The sequence below is a fragment of the Homalodisca vitripennis genome, chromosome 4 (assembly GCF_021130785.1).
Source record: "Homalodisca vitripennis isolate AUS2020 chromosome 4, UT_GWSS_2.1, whole genome shotgun sequence".
NCBI lineage: Eukaryota > Metazoa > Arthropoda > Insecta > Hemiptera > Cicadellidae > Homalodisca > Homalodisca vitripennis.
In genome coordinates this window covers 85,478,011-85,500,805 of record NC_060210.1, presented here as the reverse complement: position 1 = coordinate 85,500,805, position 22,795 = coordinate 85,478,011, and the positions used below count along the sequence as shown (strand labels likewise).

At 32.9% G+C, this 22,795-nt stretch overlaps 1 protein-coding gene across 2 annotated transcripts in view; it reads left to right on the top strand.

Moving 5' to 3' along the window:
• Positions 1-22,795, top strand: part of LOC124359680 — a 77,847-nt gene that overhangs the window by 13,904 nt on the left and 41,148 nt on the right. For both annotated transcript variants that reach the window (XM_046812622.1, XM_046812621.1), the window contains exons 2-4: positions 4,534-4,819; positions 17,989-18,205; positions 19,880-20,072. In XM_046812622.1, coding sequence (XP_046668578.1) covers positions 4,548-4,819; positions 17,989-18,205; positions 19,880-20,072 — 682 coding nt within the window. In that variant the 5' untranslated portion in view covers positions 4,534-4,547. The remainder of the gene's footprint in view (positions 1-4,533; positions 4,820-17,988; positions 18,206-19,879; positions 20,073-22,795) is intronic.

The window sequence follows — 22,795 nt, the reverse complement described above, 5'->3', positions numbered from 1 at the left end:
TTTTAACCATGAGAACATATTTTATTTTAGTTTAATGTTTGCAGCAGGTCAAAATAAGTAAGAAATGTCATATAAAGTATATTCCTATCTTACTTAGTTTACTGAATAAAGGTATAAAGTCCAAACTTTGAAACATGTTTAGTTTAAACAATACATATCAGGTTTCATAATGGTGGCCATATACAATTTTCAATCTGTAATAATTCAGGGACTGGAGATTTTATGAAAAACTTGCATGAATAGTGAAATATGGGCTACTGCCATATGAGCATTTTTATACCAAGTTTATGTCTCTGCAATAAATGATTACGGAATAGTAAAAGTTTCACTGAGCGCCATCCCCCCTTAATAATAGATTAATCTAGTTACTGATGCTGATTAATAATGAGCTGATTCTTGTAACCAACAGCTAAAATTATTTAATCATTTCCATTTTTGATCAATTGTCAATAAATTTTCTTTTGTTCATTACAAGAGAATTTAATATATTTCTTATTTTACCTAGTTTGAATACACTGTGTAGACAATTTAGACAGTTCATAATCATTCATTAAACCGAGGTTAAGCTACCTGTGAGATTTATGTTATGTAGATGTTCACCTTTAACCTCTTTGTAGTGAATATTGACCACATTTAACCATAATATAATAAACACTGTTGGCTGAGCATTAGCAAAGTTAATTACTTGATGGACTGGAGCAATTTCATTTCTGTCTGTATCTGTCTCAAAAACGAACTGACCTACATATTTGAAATTTTGCATGAAGCTACATTTATATGTATAACATCAAATTCAGTGATACTGCTTGTCACTCCATGGGTTTTGACTAAGTGTTAGCGAACAGTTTTACCTGGGTCTTATGAGTAATTATGTAACTATGATGGCAATAGAAAAATCATAGAATAAACAAACTTAAATACAGTCATAAGACATGTGACATAGTAGCAGATGTAACCTAATGAAATGACAATATACTTAAAATGCAAGTTTTGGTTTTGCTCCATTACTCCTTGCATGTGGAGTTCACGTCCATCTGAAGAGTTAAACTCAACATTTACATTGAATCAACCCTTTCCACCGTAGCTACATAATGTGTAAACTTGAAATTTTCCATGCAACATCAGGGAAGCCTGTCACGAGATACATGGTATGGCGTACTCCAACTTGTATAAGTCGTAACCGTATCTGGCAACTCTGCAACAATGAAGAGCAAGTCATTAGGCTTTACATTAGTGAGCTACAGCAATATCACTCAAGGGCCTAAAACTGTCCATCTGTCTGCAAGATATCTGAAGAACAAATTTTTGCATGAAACTTCATTTCTAAGAAACATTGATTTCAGCGGTGCTGCATGTTAAGTCATATAATTTGACTGGGCGTTATAGTAAGAGCCACATCACTGCAAGCCTGGCCGTTTGGGCAGTTACTGCACCCCACTTCCCCTCCCACCATTTGGCGTTGCCACATTGTTTTATCAGCTGGCCTTGCTATCGAAAGGCCTCACAAAAATAAAAGTATTAAATATTGGTTTTATGTTTTAATGTAATCAAGTTAACGGTAACCAATATAAGTTCCATCTACAACATTACATCAGTTTTGTTCTTCACCATTTGATTATGCTGTATATTTTTATTTAATTTGTTTTTGTTCATGTTAATTTTCGTAGTGTAAACACGTATTAATTTTAATCATGAAGATAAAGGATTCGGAAAGAAACCTTTACGAGCAGTCTTTATGAGCAGTGATAGTGTGAGTATTGAGGAAAGAGAAAAACCACATACTACATCGAGAGGCAAACAACTTATCTGAATAAGCAAAGCAAAATCTTTCTAGTGAATGTTTATAGATTTATTGACAACTTATGTAAGAATCCCAAAATGATAAACAATATTAATTTTAAGCAAGTTCAAAACCTTACTGCTGAAACATGTGGTATGCCTTAGAGTACAGTCCAGAAAACAAAAAAATCTGTAGGATGGCTTAACCTTGATGTTTTAAAGACCTATATTGGAGTAAATCAGAATTACTCCGAAAAAAAAACCAGCTTAACAAGATTCAACGTATAAGGAAGATCTATAAGTACTGGTTGGAAAATAAGGTAGATTAAAGTACTGGTTGGAAAATAAGGTAGATTAAAGTACTGGTTGGAAAATAAGGTAGATTAATTGTGCTGTATGTTGGTTCAACGAAAACTGGATTCTCACCTGGTTGTAAATTAATATTTTGTTCAGAAAAGTCCAAAATACACCATCACTATCACTCAGAAATGAATAGTGCTTTATTTAAAGAATGGTTCCAAAATTTTTTGGAACTAGAAGAGGATTCCATCATTGTCATGGAAAATGAATGTTCTTACTCGGAAAACCCCAAGCTTAAACTGGAATAAAGCTGATATACAAGAATGGCTGAAACAGTATAAAGTTCCATTTTAGGGGTGGTGGGATAAGATATAAACTACTTAACATTGACACAATTAGAAATGCCCTAAAAGAATATGAAATGTTACGTTTGCCCCCTACACGAGAAAGAACTTTTAAGGTGGTAGACATAGAGAAATTTGATTGAAGAAGCTATCAAAACGGTGACAGTGGGGATCTGGGAGAAGGTGCGTTCACCATGCTGAGCGGTTGCAATTGGCAGTTCGCTCAAGACGTGCTTAACAAACCGTTTATAGTAAATCTTGCCGAAGACTCAGATGACTGTGAAGAGGAAGAATAGAAGTTTGGACAACAGGCTACTGTGATAAATTCTTTTAAAATGTATTCAAGTGAAGTAGGTAAAAAAATATATATATTGTATTATACAAAAACTGTATTTTTACCCTTTCTTATTAACTGTAACTTAAGTTAAGGATAAATCATAAGTTAAAGTTTGATTAAAATTTATGTATTTACAATCGTAGATCAGCGTGGAAGAATCGTACCAATCACAAACATTGCTGAGTTGCAGTGATACTGTACTGTTCTCAAGGCTTGTGTGAGAATTTTAACCTAGTTTGTAATTATGTGTTAGGTTAGTTATTTACCTGAAGAAGAGATCAGATTGCAGATCTCAAAACGTAGTATTACTGAGTTTTTGTTTCACTAAACGATAGCTAATGTCCGGAAAAATCCTGTTCCTTCACAATCCTTCAATCGTCAAAAATAAACTTCAAACAAACAATAGTTATTCTTCTGTTATAGCTGGTAACATCGCACCACAAACCAGATTTGCATTGTTATGGCTTATACTATAGTGAACATTTTTACATTCATCTTACTTATAGGTAACCATAATAATAACGAGAATATCACAGAAAAAATTAATTTGTACATAAACTTAGTACAGTTATATTACAATTTGACATATGATATAGTAAAACAGTAGCTATATCCTTGAAATTTTACATACAGCCTCAGCAAACTAAGTTATGCGACTCGTGTTATGATATACTACTACCTAGTTAATATTATAAATATTTTATTGAACCCTTGATATATGATACATTACATTGAGACTTCACTGTATATTTATTTATGTTGATTACATGTACTATAGTTTAATTGTATTATTAGTTATTTTACGGTATTCATTTACTCATTAAACAAAATTGAAGAAAGGAGTATTTTTTACTTTTACTTTCCTAAATGACATTCTTAACCAATTCATGTAAACCAGACAGCTCTTTTACTGCTATATATTGAAGGAGAAAAACATATAAACATTCACCTAATACCAGTTGAACCTTGATCACTCAACCCTCAATAATTCAATATTCATAATAAATTATTTTCTTTTTAATCTCATTGAACTTTTTGTGACAGTTAATGTTAATATAACCTCTACAATCGAAATATTATGTTATAAACACCTTAAGAAGTTGAATTATCCGTTGTCTGGAACAGCGAATTAACCTTCTATAATTCTAATTACATAAATTTCAATTCCAATCATTCTGCCTCAATAACTTTAAGTTTAAAGTAAACCACTTGAATAAATCAAAGTTCCGCAGTTTCACTTGTAAGTAAGGTAACAATTTCAGTGCATTCTTTCATATTCTGGGTAAGAATTTCACCTATTTCTCTTGCCACTAGCTGTAAATTTACCTGTTCTATACCATGCTTTGTGATTCTCAATCATACACATTAGTGCATACACATTAGTGTATGTGCATGTGCATGTTCAGTAATCTCTGGGGCTAAAACGTGAAGTCAGCGATTTTCTCACCCAGTAACTCAAACCTTATTTACTTTAAATAATTAATAACTTTAATACGTTTTTGTTCCTTCATATTCAGTTCTTCAGTTTAAACTGTATAATAACCCTAATACAGCTCGGAACCACCTCCAAGTTGATTGCTAATACTCATAGACTCTGGTTAAGTATGGATAAAAAGTGTTAGTTAAAGAAAACAAAAAAATGCTAGCTTCTAGATTAATTTCTTGATCTAATTATGTATTGAAAATCATAAGTTATTGTATTTTTTATTTTGTTTATTTTTATGTATTAAAGTAATATTAACATACAATATTGTGTTTTATTTCTTCTTCTAGCAAATCGAGATCAAATGGCTTCTGCACACGAGACAACAGATTATGATACCACTGCAAAGAATTGTGAAAAAAGTTTACTTGACAATTTATTTGATAATATGGAGAAGTTGAATTTAATAGAACAGAGAGACAACGTAATCCTCCCAGAACATTTAAAAACCTGTGAATCACCATTTTTGTGGCATACCTATCAAAAGAGAGGACTTGGCTCTGAGCTGGTCATTGCAAGAAATATAGAAAAACTTGAAGAACTTGACTTAGATGAACCTGGCTTTTCAATGCAAAGGTAACATGTTTCAAAATTAGTTTATTTGTAACGTAGCTGTAAAATAACATTCAACTAAATTTACATATTTAAAGCTGAATATTAGAGATTAACAGCTAGGGTCCTGGGACTAGATCTTTTATCCAGCACTAATATATACATGATATATAGAAAAACTGGGGAATAATAACACACACTATTCCATTATGGTGGTTGAAAACACTTTATTTCCATAGTAAAACTTACATTTTACTATGACCTGAAGATCTTGCATCAATTTCCAATTCAGTATCACCAACTTTCTAATCAGTATTTCCTATATCTGATCATTATGAGTATTTTCAATGTATTCTACTGATTCATATCTATTTTTACAGCCGTTTACAATGAAAAATAATTAATAAAATCGGTAAAATTATCCGAGTTTACAAACACATTTTTGTTATTCACCATTTCCAGTGTAAAAAAAAACTAATATTTTGTGAAATTTGTAACCATCAACACAAATTATTGTACCCTATGTTGCAATGGAACCACAAATGGAAACAAATACAGTAAACCAATACAATGGGGTATCTAAGGAACTAACTGAATGTAATGAAACAGACTGATAAATCCTGGCCAAAGAAGCAATAGGGTTCTTCCTTTACTAAGAAGATCTTAAGACCCAAGTTTCAAGTCTCTAAAACCATTCTATCAAGAGTTATCAAACAGATGGACAGACATGCAGACAAACTGCCCTTAAGCCTTAAATTAATAAGGTTCTTTAAACCGTTTGAGGAATCTATGCACCAAGTTTCAAGTCCCTAGGACCTTTCTATAAAAAATTATGGAGTAGAGGGACATATTGCTTTTTGATCTTTGAACCTCTAAATCAGTAGTGGTCTTCCTTTAATCAAAAGGAATCTAAATTCATGTCTAGAATCTTTCTATCAAGAGTTATTGCACAGAAGGACTACCCTTTGATGTTTTGACTCCAAAATCAATAGTGTTCTTCCTTGGAAGAAGAGAAACCCATGTACCAAGTTTCAAGTCTTAAGATCTTTCTATCAAGGATTATCACACAGACAGAGGAACAGACAACAACATGATTTCAAGCAGGCCCTATTGGGTCACTAATAATAACAACGTTGTCCTTTAATTTGGTAGTAAATATCCTAACTAAATTAATATGTCTTCTGAGAATGGGTTTATTTAGTCTTTGTGATACTCAAACCGGTGGACATATGGTGCTTGTGTTTCGCCTTGAAGTGTACTAAAAAAATTAATTCATGGTGTTATTATCTATACGTTTTTGCAGATGAGTATTTATAACAATTTCATTTTTTATAAACTTTAGTCCTCCCACAAAACTTTGAAGAGGGTCTTGTGGGTAATACATACATCAAATGTGTATTGAGTTATTAATACATGGATGGCATTTACTTTTGTAAGATAGGACAAATCTTAGGACAAGTTCTTTTTGTAGATCACTTTATCACTTCTTTTTTAAGACTATGTTTTATCATATTTGAGCTAAGATCTTAAATAGTTATTATTGGGCTTATAAAATGAACATGCATTTGAGGTTTCAAAATTAAAAATCTCAATTCTTATAGATTTTTTTTCAATTGCATAACAACAGCTAATACATACTAGGGTCATTATCAAAATACTTGCTAATTCAAAGAAACTTTCAGAAAAATACTTTTGTTTTATTTTTATTTAATAATCAAAGTAATAATACATATCATGAATGTTGCCATTTTGTGTTATTGATATAAAATGGATTGCATGAAAATATTTCGACAAATACTTTTTTTTTATAAATACTTAATTTATAACACACACTATTGAACAAATAGTAACAAATCAATCATATTTTTATTGCTTTCAAACAATTTTACATTGCATTTGCAAACGTCAATAAATAAAGCTAAAAAGCCTGCATTTTACTATTCTGATTCATTTATTGCACGTATACATACATTAAATTACATTCTCTCTCTCATTCATACATGGATTCAGTATCGGTACTAAGTTGTGAAAATTAGTGATCCCAGCGGTGTAACATGAACTCATCTACAGAGTAAAACACTTCAGATACTAAAAGGTCCTTTAATCGGGCTTTAAACAGTGTTGGGTTGTTGACATTTTTATGCTCTCAGGGAGATTATTAATTAATCTGACACCAGCTTGTGAAGGACGTTGATCAAATGCCAGTGTTCTATGATGTGGGGATATAAAAGGCCAAAATAGGCCATCCTTAGAACGTCAAAAGAGCAAACCTGTGCCAAATTCCTCACGGCAAAAACGCCTGAAGCACCCTTGCACATACATGTTCAACATGATCAATCCAAGTTAATCCTCTATCGAGATATATTCCTAAAAATCGAGTCGATTTTACTTCCTCAAGAAGGGTGTTCTCTACTATGGCAATGGGTCAAATCTTGTTAATTTGTTGACAGAGATAAAAACTTATATAATTCGTTTTTGCATTATTTGTTTTAAGATTTACATCAGAGAAATACTGAATACAAGAATTCAGTTCAACAAAAGTTTCTATTTCCAGAGCGACGTTTGATTTTACTCTGACACAGAGAGTCATGTCATCTGCTTATTGGACTATCTTTACATTCTGAATTGATAGTCCAAGATCGTTCACATAAACTAAGAACAGTACAAGTCCAAGGATAGATTTGAAGTGTCTATCTACACGGCCCCAGAAGTGTCTATTGTCTATTGTCTGTTTCATCAACACTAAAATTTTTTCAATTGAATCCAGAAATAAATTTAAAAAATAACTTTCACTCACCTCTTTGTCATCTTCTACGAGAGTTTCACAAACAACCACATAGCAAAACTTGGTTGCCTTCCTTTGACCACCTAAAAACTCAATCAAAACATGTGTTCCCTAGGATATTTTAGGGATTTGAGGTTCAGCCATGTCAATCACATCATTATCAACCAGCAGATTTTGAAGATTAAAATTTTTGTCATCTGTTAAATTCTGTAAAGAAAAGTTGTCATCATCACCTTCACTTGAAGATCGATCATTTTAATAGATAGGCTAACTCTTTTCCCTCTTTGCAGATGTATTAGACTCCTTATCTTTAAGAGGTTGGTTTTTCATCATGAAAGGTGTGTTGTTTTGCTGGAAAGTAGAACAACAGCTACAAATAAAATTTTCCCTTTTTTGTGTGTGTAGAATTTGTGGATCAATCTTGTTCCTTTCGAGGTATTGATTTTTTAGGTAAAACTTTGATTATTTCATCAACTTCCTATTCTTTTGCAAAGAACATTTTTACATTGCTGTTTTTAGAGAGTACATCAAACAGTTTCAGCATTTGGAATATCATTACCATAAGTCACAAAGTTGTTAGCAAGCCTTTTTAACATTCCTTGAATTCCATCTGGAGTTCCTTTCCCATATGATGCTTTAGAATACGACCACTCGAAAATTCATAACCAGGGTCTATAACATTGGCAAGTAATAAGCAACATTAGTGTTAAAACTTAATTGTATCCTTTTTCTGATAATAAAACATTATAATAACATACTCTCAGGAATGTTATCCAAGCACTTAAAAATGTTATTTTTACCCAGTAACAGTCATAAGCAGTAAAATCCCTGAGATTTGTTGGAAAAACTACTATGTTGATTCTACTGCTAAGTGATGTTAGGATTGAGAAATTATAGAACAAATGTGTCGTCATATTCTTGTATTGTTTATTAAGTTAGTTATTTTTAATACATTAAAACAGAGGAACATTCCTGAGGAATAATTAATGTACTTGCTATAATACTAACAGTGTTTCTTCAATTTTTTTCTTTTTTTTAATATTAGGGAGTTGTGGACATACATACATTTTTTATCTGGCACACAAATTTTAGTTAATCAGAAAAAAAATTATATAGATTTATAGTATCTGAATTTAATTACTTGCAGGTTTAAAACTTAACATACACATACAATTAAATACCCAAAATTAATTTAGGAAAATTGAAGACACTAGTGTCAACTATTTTGATAATGCTCCATTAGTGTTCCTGGAAACGGATTAGGATCTGTATGTGTACATGAGAGTCACATGTACAATTAAGTGTTGTAAACTGCAATACCTTTTTTTTGATAATTGTTATGTTTTATCTTTTACGAGGCACGTCCAGAAAGTAAGTGTACTGGTACTCTCACAGCTGTAGGGAATACTTTTTGGACATATTGGCAACACTGCCGTGTAGCCTAATCCCTCCCCTTCAAAACGAGACCAATCCGAGGTTAGTGTATTGAAAACTTTTGACACAGTAGCATCTGTTGGGAAAAATGTCGATCTAATCTCCCGCCAAGTGTGAAATTCACGTTGTCATTCGCTACCTTGTTGTGAAGGGGAAAGCTCCGGTTGAAATTTATAATGAGGTGAAAACTGTTAACGGTAATGGAGCTATGAATCGTACGAGTGTGTACAAGTGGTGTCGCTAGTTTAAAAATGGCCGTACTTCCGTGCATGACGATCAGAGGAACGGGAGACTTTCATTTGCGACTGACGAACTTGTGGAAAAATCGAGATTGCGGTCTGTGATGATCGCAGATTGACGTTAGATGAATTTTCTGTGATGTTTCCGCAAATCTCCAGATCCCTATCACACTAAACCATCACAAAAACTCTCGGATATCGGAAATTATCTGCGAAGTGAATCCCAAAACAGCTGCCAGAATAGCACAAGTTGAATCGGTGCAGAGCTCCAAAGAGTTTTTGGAACGCTTTGAAGGCGGTGATTTTCTCTACTCTATTGTTACTAGAGACGAAACTTGGGTTGTCCACTACACACCTGAAACTAATAGACAGACATAAAAAAATTGATCCATCGAAAAAACTTACATATGTACAAGTGTAAACAAGTATGTTTTTGTTTTAATAACTTTCTATGAACCCTACATAAATTGAGTACACTTACTTTCTGGACGTGCCTTGTACATAGTCTATTATCAACTTTTAATAGTCTTTTTTACAGGTAATTTTTAAGAAAAGTTGTTTAGCATTGTACACAAACAAATTTTTAAACATTATTTTGACTCTAATTGGGTATAAAATCTTCAGTAACCTTGCAGTGAACCTGCCAAATAAATATAATATAGTTGGCTGTTTTATGAAAACATGACATTTTATTTGTAGGAGATAAATCTATCAGAAGAGCATCCTGCTTCATAGACTATCCTCTATCTTTATAAAGTATATGCAATCTGCTATCAAAATAAAAGTACAGTAATAATAACTATATAGTACTATGAAAATACATTTTTTAAACTTTGTAGCTGTTGAAAAAGAGTAAAAGTTTTTGTATGTCTGTCGAAATAACTATTATCTTTAGCCTTCTTGTTCATATGATTAATCTTTTAGATTGTATTGCCATACTTCTACTAAGATATTATTTACCTTTTCCTAACAGTATAGATTTATATATGCATTTTGGAATTAATAATATTTCAATAAGAATCATATCAATAAAATATCAAAACAGTTATTTTTAACTACCCATTTTAAGTAATACGAGGTATGGCTATTAAATAACGGGACTGATGCTGCAGTGGAACGAGTGCGCATGCGCCAATCAACAATGACCAACAGCTGTGTAGTTTGAGACTTTCTCTTCAGAATGCAGTTAGTCTCGTTTCTGTAAACAACATCGTTGTGTCATAACCTTCATTTAAGTAAGTGTTGTTATTTTGTTTTGCCGGAAAAATGGTTAGCGTAATAATAGAGCAACGAATTGTTATTAAATTTCACGTTAAACTTGGAAAACCGCTACCGAAACCTATAATTTACTAAAAGAAGTGTATGTCAGTGAATGTTTATCGCGGACTCTTGTTTTTGAATGGTTTAAGCGTTTTCAAGATGGTCGACAAGACGTGGAAGATGATTCTCGGCCAGGTCGTCCTTCAACATCAAAAACGGAACACAATGTCGAAAAAGTTGCTAATTTGATTCGGTCTGACCGACGATTAAGCATTCGTGCAGTTGCTGAATCTGTAGGCATTGATAAATAATGTGTATGGCAAATTTTACGTGACAATTTGAACATGCGAAAAGTGTGTGCAAAAATGGTACCAAAAATTCTTACGATTAATCAACAAGCAGCTCGTAAAAATGTTTGTGCTGACATTTTGAATGCCATTGAAAATGACCCAAATTTATTGGAAAGAATAATAACATGTGATGAATCGTGGTTTTTTACTTATGATCCGGAAACGAAGCGCCAATCCATGCATTGGAAGACCTCAACTTCACGGAGAGCCAAAAAAGCAAGAATGAGCAAGTCAAAATTTAAAGCAATGATGATTGTTTTTTTCGACATTTGTGGGATTGTGTACCTTCACTGGGTTCCTGAAGGTCAAACAATTAATCAACATTACTATCTTGAGGTACTTAATAAACTACGTGAAAGAGTAAGAAAAAAACAACCCGAAATGTGGAAGGACAAATCATGGATTTTGCACCAAGACAATGCGCCAGCTCATTCCACGTTATCTGTCAAGCGGTTCCTGACCAAGTACAGCATCCCAGTGTTAGAACATCCACCTTACTCGCCAGACTTAGCACCATGCGACTTTTATCTTTTCCCTAAGGTGAAATCTGCATTGAAAGGTACGAGATTTGAATCCGTAGAAGCTGTTCAAGAAAAAGCGGCAAGACTCTTGAAAGAGTTGACAGAAGATGACTTTCAGCATTGTTTCCAACAATGGAAAATTCGCATGGAGCGTTGCAGGGATAGAGAAGGGGTGTATATTGAAGGTGATAATAAGTAATTATGTTTAAAATGAAAATAAATTTTTTTACAATATCAGTCCCGTTATTTAATAGCCATACCTCGTATACCCTGCAATCTCAATTTCAAAATATTCCTTATTAATTAATTAGAACAGGAGAACTTAAAACTGAACAGTTTAATGATATTCAGGATTTTTTAAGATTTAAAAAATTGAGACAGAATTATTCAAGCTATCAATGCTTTTAGTGTTAGAGTATCTGACTTACAGTCACACCCTGAAATGCCAGCAAATTTTAATCGTATTGCATTAATTTATAGAGTAAATTATAAAATATGATGTAAGCAGATTTTGTATATTTTTATTATCAGAAAATAAGTGATAAAAATAATTTATTTTCTCCAAATGTTAGATACAAATTATAAAAAACCGATATGCTTCAGTTTGATGTAAAGGACTGATTATGTAAAAAATTCTTTTTTTAAATTTTTTCTAAGTGTCATTGTAATAACCAAAAGGACTAACAATAATACAACTCACAAAATGCTCAATATTACATAAATGAAACAAGTAAAAACCAGATCTCACATGAAACACAAGAATATACAAGAATAGTCCTCGTACATAAGGACTGGGAAATTATTCTATTAGTCCTGTTCACATTTGAGGAAAATCCTGAATAAATACAAATATATCAGGCTGTAAATTACCTCAGCAGAATTGCATACCAGTGAAAACACATAAACTTAGCTAAGAATCATGATAATGTTGATGTAATAGAAGAAGATTAACTTACTCGCTCAGGAACTGCAGGGATAATACTTCAAAAAAAACCAACCCTAATTTTGGAGAAAAGGCTAAAGATGTACTAAACAAAAGAGATGCTTAAGTTAATAAATTTTAGTACTGACTATTAGATTAACAAAAATGTACATTCAGAACATTGTTAATTAGTCTTTAAGTCATTCTATACCTGCTACTGTCGCACAATTTAATACAGTAAAAATAATTGGAATATTTTCTAAGTCAATTGACATGAAACCTCCTCAATTATAACATCATTATCTATTAAATTCGATGTTTGTGATTCTGTATTATCAGTAATTTCTCCAAATGTCTCTCTCGTGGTGGTTGCTGGCATTTGTCTAATAAAAGTTATTAAATATAAATATTCATTACTTTGCTTGTTGTAGGTTCTATATGTTGTGTTGGCAAAATTTAGATCAAACATTCATTTTTTTGTTGTTCTAGCTTATTTCTCTGTTTGTTTTCCCTTTCCTGAGTTCATTTCTACATATTTTCAAATGTACTTTACGGATTTGACAGAATTACTAACGAAAGGCACCACCCAACTGTTATCAATTTCAATCTCAATAAAAATGTACTGTGTGGAATAATTATTAGATTTGGTAGTAGATTCAGATTCAGAAATTCTTTATTCATAATCTTTCAAGATTAGAATACATGTTAATTAAGTGTAGAAAAGTCAGTACAATAAAAAAGTCAGTAGAACATTCACACAAAAATTAAAAGAAGCACTTTGTCAAAAAACATATTATAGTGTAAATTAATTCTTTGAAGATGGTTTATGATGAAAACGAATAATAAAAATACATCTTTAAAAATATGTACAATGGGTTTAGCCTTGGATTTAATCAATATTTTTTTATGTTTTATAGATCAATGTATCAAAAGTGATCTTTTATAAGTGAAAGTAATGTTTTAGAATAATTTTAGTTATGTAGTTTTTACTCATTGACTATGTACCAGTTTTTATTACACTGTGATACCAGAAAACGTTTTGTACAATAAATATTTGTCTATTGTCTATAAAAATAAAATAAATATCTTCTTCATTCAAGTTAAGTATTTTAAGCAATGTGCCTCCAATTGAAGAATTCGTCCAGGGCGTAGAAGACTTTCCTGAAGCCAGGTTTACAATTCCCCCTTTAGGTTTTTTAGACTGTTGCTCTTCATGTCTTCCAGTAGTGCATTGTGGATCTTGATTCCTGCGTAGGATAGTTTCTTTGTTTAAGTGGCTGTTCTGTGTACAGGAAGATGGAAATTGCCTGTATATTATATGTTGTGTCCTTGTCTTGTTAGACCTCTTGTCACACAGAAGAGAACAGTTTCCAAGGTGTAAATGGAGATTACAGTGCTATCTTTAGATCCTTTAATATGAGTCTGCAACTGCCTCTTGGATAACGGCCAGCCATTACCCTGAGGGCCTCATTTGTAATATCAGTAAACGTTGCAGGTTAGCACTAGATGATCCTCCCCCCCCCCCATGTAACTGTTCCATATTGTAGATGGCTTTGGAAAAGGGCATGGTTAGCTATTTTTGTAGCCTCAGGTGAACTAATTGCTAAGGTTCTCTTTATGGCAAATATTGCAGAGCTTAAAATTCATTGATTGTCTACATGACTGTCCCATGATAAGTCGCTGTCCAATGTAACACCTAAGTTTTTCAAGATGGTCACATTCTTAAGTTAGATAATTCTGCTGAGACACTTATTTTTTCTAAAATGCATTTGTTACGTCTTATTGTTGTTAAAAACAAGGTAATTTTTCATGCAATATTGTGCAACTTTAACTGATATGAATGTGTCAGTTTCCAACTGACCTATATTGTTACTGGTTAGCATAATTGTTTCACTGTATGATTCCATGTATTTTGGCAGGTCATTTGTAAATAGAATAAACAGTATTGGGCCTGGAACGAACCCCTGGGGTACGCCTGTAGTTGTTGGTATTGAGTCTGATCACACTGTACTTGTGAGCCCATGTTCATTTTTCTTAATCTCTACAACTTAGTTTCATCCCTTCAGATAGCTTCCAAACCCATTTAATGCTGTTCCTGTAATATCTAGATTTTTTTTAATTTAGTCAAAATTAGATTGTGGGCATTATCTTGTACCCCTGTGTCGGGTCAAGCCCCCAACACGTAACAATCCATTAGACAGTTAAAGTCAGGTGACCAATAATCTCAGACCTCGGCCACTATACAATCACTAAATCGGCAGAGCTGTAGTAACCACGATACAATAGGTTTTCCATCTCTTATTCTTGAGTGAAAATAGCATTTTGGTAAGATGTGTGCTTGATGGATTGCACAGGTCTAAAATGTACATTATAAACACGTTTAGAGTTCGGTTCAATGAATATTATAATCTGTTTGACGGTTTTATAAGAGCTGCAATCCATTTTTTTTTTAGTGCACCAGAATGTCAGCTTGATTTTTACCAAACCTGATAGACACTTTTTGGAAATGAAAATAGTGGATTTGCTACAAGTAAAGCTGAGAAAGGGGCGTTTGGGTCTGACATGATGCACAGCAATGACAGAACGGAATGACTTCCCCACACGTGGCGATTGGTGGGACAATTCAAAATGTTCAAACCAATTAATTCAACATGTATAAGGATCCTTGTTATGTTGTTTCATAGTCCATGACTATAATCTAATGAACACGTTTATTTTAACCACGGCCTCGTGTGTTTATTTACTTTGTAGTCATGATGGAGTGATTCTATTGTGTTATCTTAAAGGCAAACTAAAAATATTGTGGAGCTAACGTTAATAGTGCTTGTATTCTGGAGTAAACTGGAAGGTACTGTTTTGTACCAAGTCAACTTATTCTATAGATCGTGAATTAACCGCACTTCGGTAACTTCCATAGCAGATCATTTTCTGGTGCATTCATCATATATTGGCCGGCAGTGGGATCTATTCTGAGCCACGATACATTCAAGGGATTGGAACCAGGGTTACCAGCAATGATGAGAATTTGGAAAAGCGTGGATTATGCATGAATTTCGGGCTCCAGGAAAAATGTGTGAATTATGCGTGAATTTTGATAATGTCCCTGGAATTTTTACTAGTGGCGGATCGATTCCAATATGTACTCAATACCACGGCACTTTTGACTTGATTCCAACGCCAATAGAAGTGCTTATAATAATATTATAATAGTGAATGTTTGTTTGATTTGCTTACACACATAAACTAGTCAATCGATTATACTGAAATTTTACATGGACATTCTTACGGTACCTGGGATGAATATAGGCAGAATAATCTTATTTTGAATATCCCTCTGGTCTACGCTCACTGGTCTTTAAAGTAGCAAAAAATCCCATCTTAGTCTCTAAAATTGTGAAATATGAATTGAAAGAGCATGTGTCATATAGTCAACTGTTCTGTATAAACATTGTTTATAATTTTCTTGATTTGTTTACTTTAAATTTATAGTAAGTACATTTTCTAAGTAATAACCATTATTTTGCATGCCTTTTTAGATGTTAGCAATTAGGTAAGTACTTATATGCTTTAGAAAATGTCCTTAAACATAACATGGTCAAAATTAGACTTCAAAGACTCTCTTCAAAGCAGTGAGTAAGAACTATGCTAGATAAAAGTTCCCTGGACTTTGCTTTGGAATTGATATACCAATTCCAGCTTACAATGTTCTACAATATTAACAATATTTGTTAGTTTATAAAGAAACAAAAGCACAGTGTCATTGTTAATGTATTTTAACCATACATTTTTATCAAATATTAAATATTAGATCTAAAAGACAATGTTACTATCTAACTTTTACTATAAATTTAAAAACTTATATAAAACCCATCGGGGTTCACTTTTGACAGAAGTAGGTTTCTCTGATATACATTTTCTTGATCGAGAAACAATACAAAATCAAGTATAGAACAAAACATACTAACAACAAAGCAAATTACAATGGTCAGAAATATACACTTTTCAACATATTTTCTTGATCGTGGGAAGAAGGCAAACTCAAAATTGGTGTAAAAAATATAATTCACTTGAACCAGCAGTGGTCATACAGGTACAAAACCTATGAAATTGTGTGTGAAGCCGGAGATAACTGCAGTTTTTACATATAGTGATGTGTGGAAGCTGAATCTCGAATCAAAATAAATCTATTCGTGGACGATGGCTGATCAGCAGTAAATAAATTACTAATTGCTAAAACATGTTTATGTACTTCTTTGTGTACAAAAAATATTGAGAAATGTGCAGTAACAAAATATCATGTTTTATAAATAATACTAGCTGCTTCCTGCGGCTTCACATGCTTTTCGTAAGCTTTGCCCTTGTATGAACACTTCTGGTTCAAGTGAATTATATTTCCAATGGCGATATAGAGTTTGCCTAGTTGCCAAGATCAAGAAAATCTGTCAAAAGTGCTCATTGGCAAACAGATGATCGTTAATTTTTATTTTACCATACATTGTACTTTGTGTAGTTGTACAAAAATAGATTATCAAATATATATATATATATATGTTTATGTTAATGAAATATATTCTAGAAGCTCGTTATGTAAGCTACCATTTCTATTATTTAAAAGCGGAAGGTAGAGGATATGATTTGTAATTTTTTAAATGTATTAATTTCCCTGGGTCTGTGCAACTTTTTTTGAAGTTGTGTGGTATTCGTATTCTTGATTTTCCTAAAAGGTCAAACAAATTTATATCAAAATCAATCTTGTGTACCGCAAAACCGTGGTCTTGTACCAAAAGTTTGTGCACCGCAGACCTCTTACCTGCAATGCTGGACTACAGTCTGTGCCACGGTAGCACTGTGTTGGCAATTGTTTGTTCTCTTTATTTTTCCAAAATTAGATACATATATTTTACAATCATAGAAAGGAAAATTATTGGGTATTGTTTTCGACATATTATGCATCAAATCAAAGAGCTTATAAAATAGGTGATAGCATTGAATCATCACTGAATCGCATATTGGTAGCAACAAAATTTGCTAGACCACAACAGCTTCATGGTATTTTCTGTAAACACAGCTAGTGACAATAAACTGGTACCGTTGCACTCAGCATAAGGATTAAATACAATATTACAATTGTTGGTTTGAAATTGAACTAGAGTATCAACAATTCTCAATATAAAAAAACCAGAAAAGATTGGAATTTGAAAAGAGGTTTTGATTGGCCATCCTATCTACGATTTTCTTGTTACCATGGTTACCCAGGACCAATGTAAAATTGTTCGCTAATGCTCAGCCAAATCCTGTGGAGTGATATGCACCATCATTGAACTCGATGTTACCTATATAAATGGGAAGTTTCTTGCAAAATGTCAAGTCTACAGGTCAGTTAGTCTTTGAAATATTGTGTGACAGATAGACAGAAATGAAATTTTTCCACTGCTTCACTAACTCTCAGACTACTAATAAAAAGCGAATGGTATTCCTTTAATTTCAAGTTGGTTATCAATTGAGTGGCTCTGTGGCGATGATGATGTAATAATATAGTTTATATTATTTTAAAAGATTATGATGAATATTAAGCTCAAGATAGTTTTATAACTACTGTGAGTTATGAAACAGTAGTTTGTTTTGAAAGAAAATGTATGTTGTGTTTATCCTGAAATAGCTAAATAGCAACTGACTTTTCAGGTATGTAACCTTGTTGAAACTGGTTTTTGAATATTACGTCAGACATGAGGATGATAAGGCTTGGGAAACTATGAAGACAATTGAAGAGAAGCTTGAAAAGGAAGCATCTGACAACAATGCAGACTATAATAAAACTAAGCTGTCACTGGGACATGTTGTTACCTCTACAAAGGTACATATGCTGGCAATGACAGGAGAGGAAGAAAAGGCTCGAAAGGTAAATAATTACCATTAATATGCCCTTCAGGTAATTGTGAAATGTGTAACTGAACTGGTTTTGGTTGTTTTTTAGTTTATCTAGTGACTCAAGAATAGTGTGCTAAATAAAGTAATAGTAATAATTGGTTTATACTCAAGTGAATTTCATGACAAACAGAACATTGCTTCAGTGATTATTTAAACATAAAAGTGGCCATCACCAGATTATTTTGTGGAAAAATCCACTTAGAGTGGAATCACCGATTATATGCTGCGGGTGTTTCCATGATAAACATAAACTTCTATACAATTATTACTTTAAAACCCCTATGAGTGTACAGAAGAAGAACCAATCTACATATCTACGAGGGGTATTAGAAAAATAAGGTTCCCATGATTTTTTTAAATAGACAACTCTATATTTCTACTTAGTGTTATACATCAATTTAAAACTTAAAAGTTAAGCTATTTTCCACATAATCACCGTTTCTGTCCAAACACTTTTGTAGATGATGCTCCAACTTTTCTATCCCCATGTTGTAGAATTCTGCCGCCAATCTTTTCAGGAATCGAGTAACCTCTTCCTGGACTTCATCATCGGTACTGAAGCATTGGCCACCCAAGTGTTCCTTTAATTTTGGGAATAAGTGATAATCACTTGGGGCTAGGCTGTAGGGGGGATGGGGCACAATAGTCCAGCCAAAATTTGTCAGCAGTTCTTGAGTTTGACGTGACACATGAGGTCGAGCGTTGTCATGGAGAAGCCTCACACCACTGGACAATCTTCCTCTCCGGCGGTTCTGGATCACGCGTCTCAGTTTTCTTAATGTGTCGCAATATCTGTCAGAGTTTACTGTTGTTCCTGTGAATGGTGATTCTCCGATATTCAAGCAATATTGTCTCAACTTTTTCAACAACTCCTGAAGGCTGTCCACTTCGGTTTTCATCGTGAATTTCCATGCGGCCTTCACTGAATTCTCTACACCATTTCCGAACATGAACAGATATGCAGTTTTCCCCATAAACTTTTATTAACTGACGATGAATTTCAATAGGTGAAATCTGTTTTGCATTTAAAAAACGTATCACAGCACGAATTTCGCTTCTGGCGGTAACAACGATAGGGAGCTCCATCTTTGATGGCAGCTAGGCTGGCACTGTTGGACGTAGCGAGGCACGAGTGGTGTGGATAGAGAGAGGGACAGCTGATGAATAAGACAGTGTTGCCAGATTTCTCCCAACATATCGCATTCTGTCTCGACGGCATAGGGAACCTTATTTTTCTAATATCCTCGTACATTGATTTTGCTGAGTTTGATTTCATTTTGCATCTTCTCTGTACCTTGTAAATTATGCCCTGTCTAGTACGTAAGCTAGCTACAACACCCGTAGTGTAAGATGCACAACATCAGTTACCTGATATGTTTACAAGTATCTGGTTTATATTTGATTTTAAGTGTTTCCTCTAATATTGTACACAAAATGTTTTCGTTTGTGAAGTTGCCTTAAAACGGAATCCTTGATTCTGAAAGGCCTTGCAGAATTAAATTAATATTGGAAATTGTGCTGTAATTCGCTAGTGGTATTAAATAGGAGCCTTTGTTTACGTAACGGGTAATATTTGTGATTTTACTACAAGATTTTACTTTCATATTCTGTGTTCCTTATGAGCTGTTTTGAATATTTTTCACAGATTAGTAAAGACATAATTCCCACAAACATTATGAGCAAGGCAGACCAAGCTGCTTTGAATGCAATGAAGGCTAGGTTTTTCCTCTACTCTGGGTATGAGAACGGAGAGAGTGTTGGAGTTGGGCTCATGAGGAAAGCCTGTGAGTTAGAACCCGACAATCCGGAATTGAAATATCTCTTGGCCAAGATCATAAGTAAGTCATTTTAGTAATAGCCACCAAACCTTAATCCTATAGTCTTTAACTTTGAACTGATTAAACATCTACTATAAAGCATCTTTTATCAATTGCCTTTGACAAAGGGGTAATTGATCAAGAATTAGTATATCTTAGTTCTTAGTCTTCCACAGCCAGTTTCTTGACTATCTTCCAGTACACATTGCATCAAAACATTGCTAATTTCAATTCGAATCTTGAGATAATGAATAGAAAGATCTATTTCCTATACTACATTTAACAAATAGTACAAGTTGTAAACATGAAAAATAAGACTGACAACTTTATCCAAGCTGGGCAGATTATACATAATAATAATTGCTTATAAAAAGACGCAGAACTATTGTGAAGCAATATTAACGATTATCAATATATATATTTATTAGACAGCCTATAACAATAATTACTATATTGCATGCAAGTTTCTATATGGGACAAAATAAAATACTCACAACACTGAAAAGTATCAAACATCAATATTAACACAGGAACTCTGTTGTTCTGAATATAAATAAGTGCCAAATTATAAGATAACAGCTGATATGTGTGCTGTGCTTATGTGTTATTATATTAACAGCAGATTTAACTCATTTGTAAATTTTGTGTTTTGAAAATCTGCTGTTAGCAGACAGTCCCTTCAAAAATTATGTTTACAGTACTGCTTGAGTCACATATGTAGATAAAAAGTTAAATAAAATATGATATATTTCTTGTACTGTAATAAATGAAATAATGATATGCATGCCTAGTGAGCGATGGCTACCATTTATAATTGGTCTGTCTGAGCATAAGCTGTTGGTATGGTTAACATACCTTCCTTGAAGACAGGAAAATGGAACAAAACTTTTAGGACTCCACGTGAAGAGTTATAGCCATTTAAAGTAGTCATTGTGTGTCATTGTCTAACCGATTTCAATGTATAGAGTATTATATTTTAAAGTATATAATTACAATTATGACAACCCTTAGTATGCTAAATAATACATTTTAAAAACCTACTACTGTGCTAAATTAAACATTTTTTTCTAAAATTATTTTTCCAAGTTTATTTTTTATTGAATATATTGGTCAAATAATATATAAAAACATATGTTAAAAAAGTTTAGTAACAAACAATGCGTGCTCAACAACAACAACGTAATTATAAACAAGCTGTTGTGTTAACCTTGGTTAACAAGAGCAAGTTAACCTGCTACAAGCATAAAAATGGTAAGCTGAATGTGTGCACAGGAAACTAAAGCCAACAAAAACCAATGTTGCTACTGACGACAACTGTTCTGATGTGTCACACTCCATCAGAATCACAATAGAAGACTAAACAACGACTCTCACACATTGAGATGGAATTTTGGGTAACTAAAATAAATATATTTTCTCTTAACCAATTGGCGAAGAAGTTTGTGCTCACAGAGGGAAAAACCCCCATTCAATAACGAAGAGAGCTATTTGTTTCCAAGGTATTAAGCGTCTAAATGAGCGTTGAGAAATTACTTCTGGAACAAATCCAATTGTTAATGTTCAAATGGAATGTTTGATGCTTTTAACAGGTGTTTCAACCCTTTCACTCCCAATGTCCAATATATAGACCTCAAAATTATTTACATAAAATCCCGGTGTCTGTTTACATTATGTTGCACAAAAGATTTTTTATGTAATACAAAACAAAATGATCATGAAGTGAATTATGTTCTTTGTGTATTACTCGTGGTATGGAACGTATAATCAATAACGCATAGTAGCTTGCTTCGTTTCTCTATGCTAGTCAGCTGTTTGCGCAGTTTGTTGCCAAGTGGTTCTTGCACTGTTCTTTGGCTGTGTTACTACGATTGTTATAACTTTCTCACACATTTACTTGTAAGTAATTATATACCGTGTTCTTATTTTTCTACATAAGTGTTATTTTTTACATAGTTTGATTACTTTGGAAGAAAAGTGAATTAAAAAAAACAATAACTAGAAAAAAGTTAGGTATTTTAATTATTTTGTTTAATAAACTGATGAAAATTAGTAAAGTTGTTTACTGTTACATGTACTTTTATGCACAGTGGTCAGATTAGTGGTTTTTTCTAAACCTTTGAAAAAGTCAAATCAGAATTTAAACAAAATGTTTAGGTAATTAATTGTTATTATAATACAAAAATTATTGCATGTATACACACTGTTTACATTTATTGTAGTTGGGTAAATTTCATACCAAGTAAGAAAAATATTAATTATGTTTGGAAAATAAGATAGAAACAATATTTTAACAAAGCTCCTCCAAAAATGCAAATTAGTGCTGAGATTTTTGGAAGAGCTATCACGAAAAATAATGGGATTTTGCCAGATACTTCTGAAAAAATGTCTGGGATTAAAAGGGTTAATTATTATTTGGATATTTCTTCTCCCTTTAAAAGTTTTAATAATAGGCCAAAAACTGTTAAAAATATCCATATTACAGTACAATCCCGATAAGTCGGCCCCCGTTAACCCGGACCGATTTTCAATTAAAAAATAAAAAATCAGACAAACATTTCAATAATAAAAACGTAATATTTTTGAGTGGTATAGTATCCGTGAATTGATGTTGCATCAGTATTTGAGGGGACTGTACGACAGTGAGTGTGTGAATCATGGCACACAGCGGCCGAGTGGCGGTCATTGTCCCGGATTCTCGGAAACAATAACAGACGCGTATTTCTCCATATCCTCTCCCACGCTAC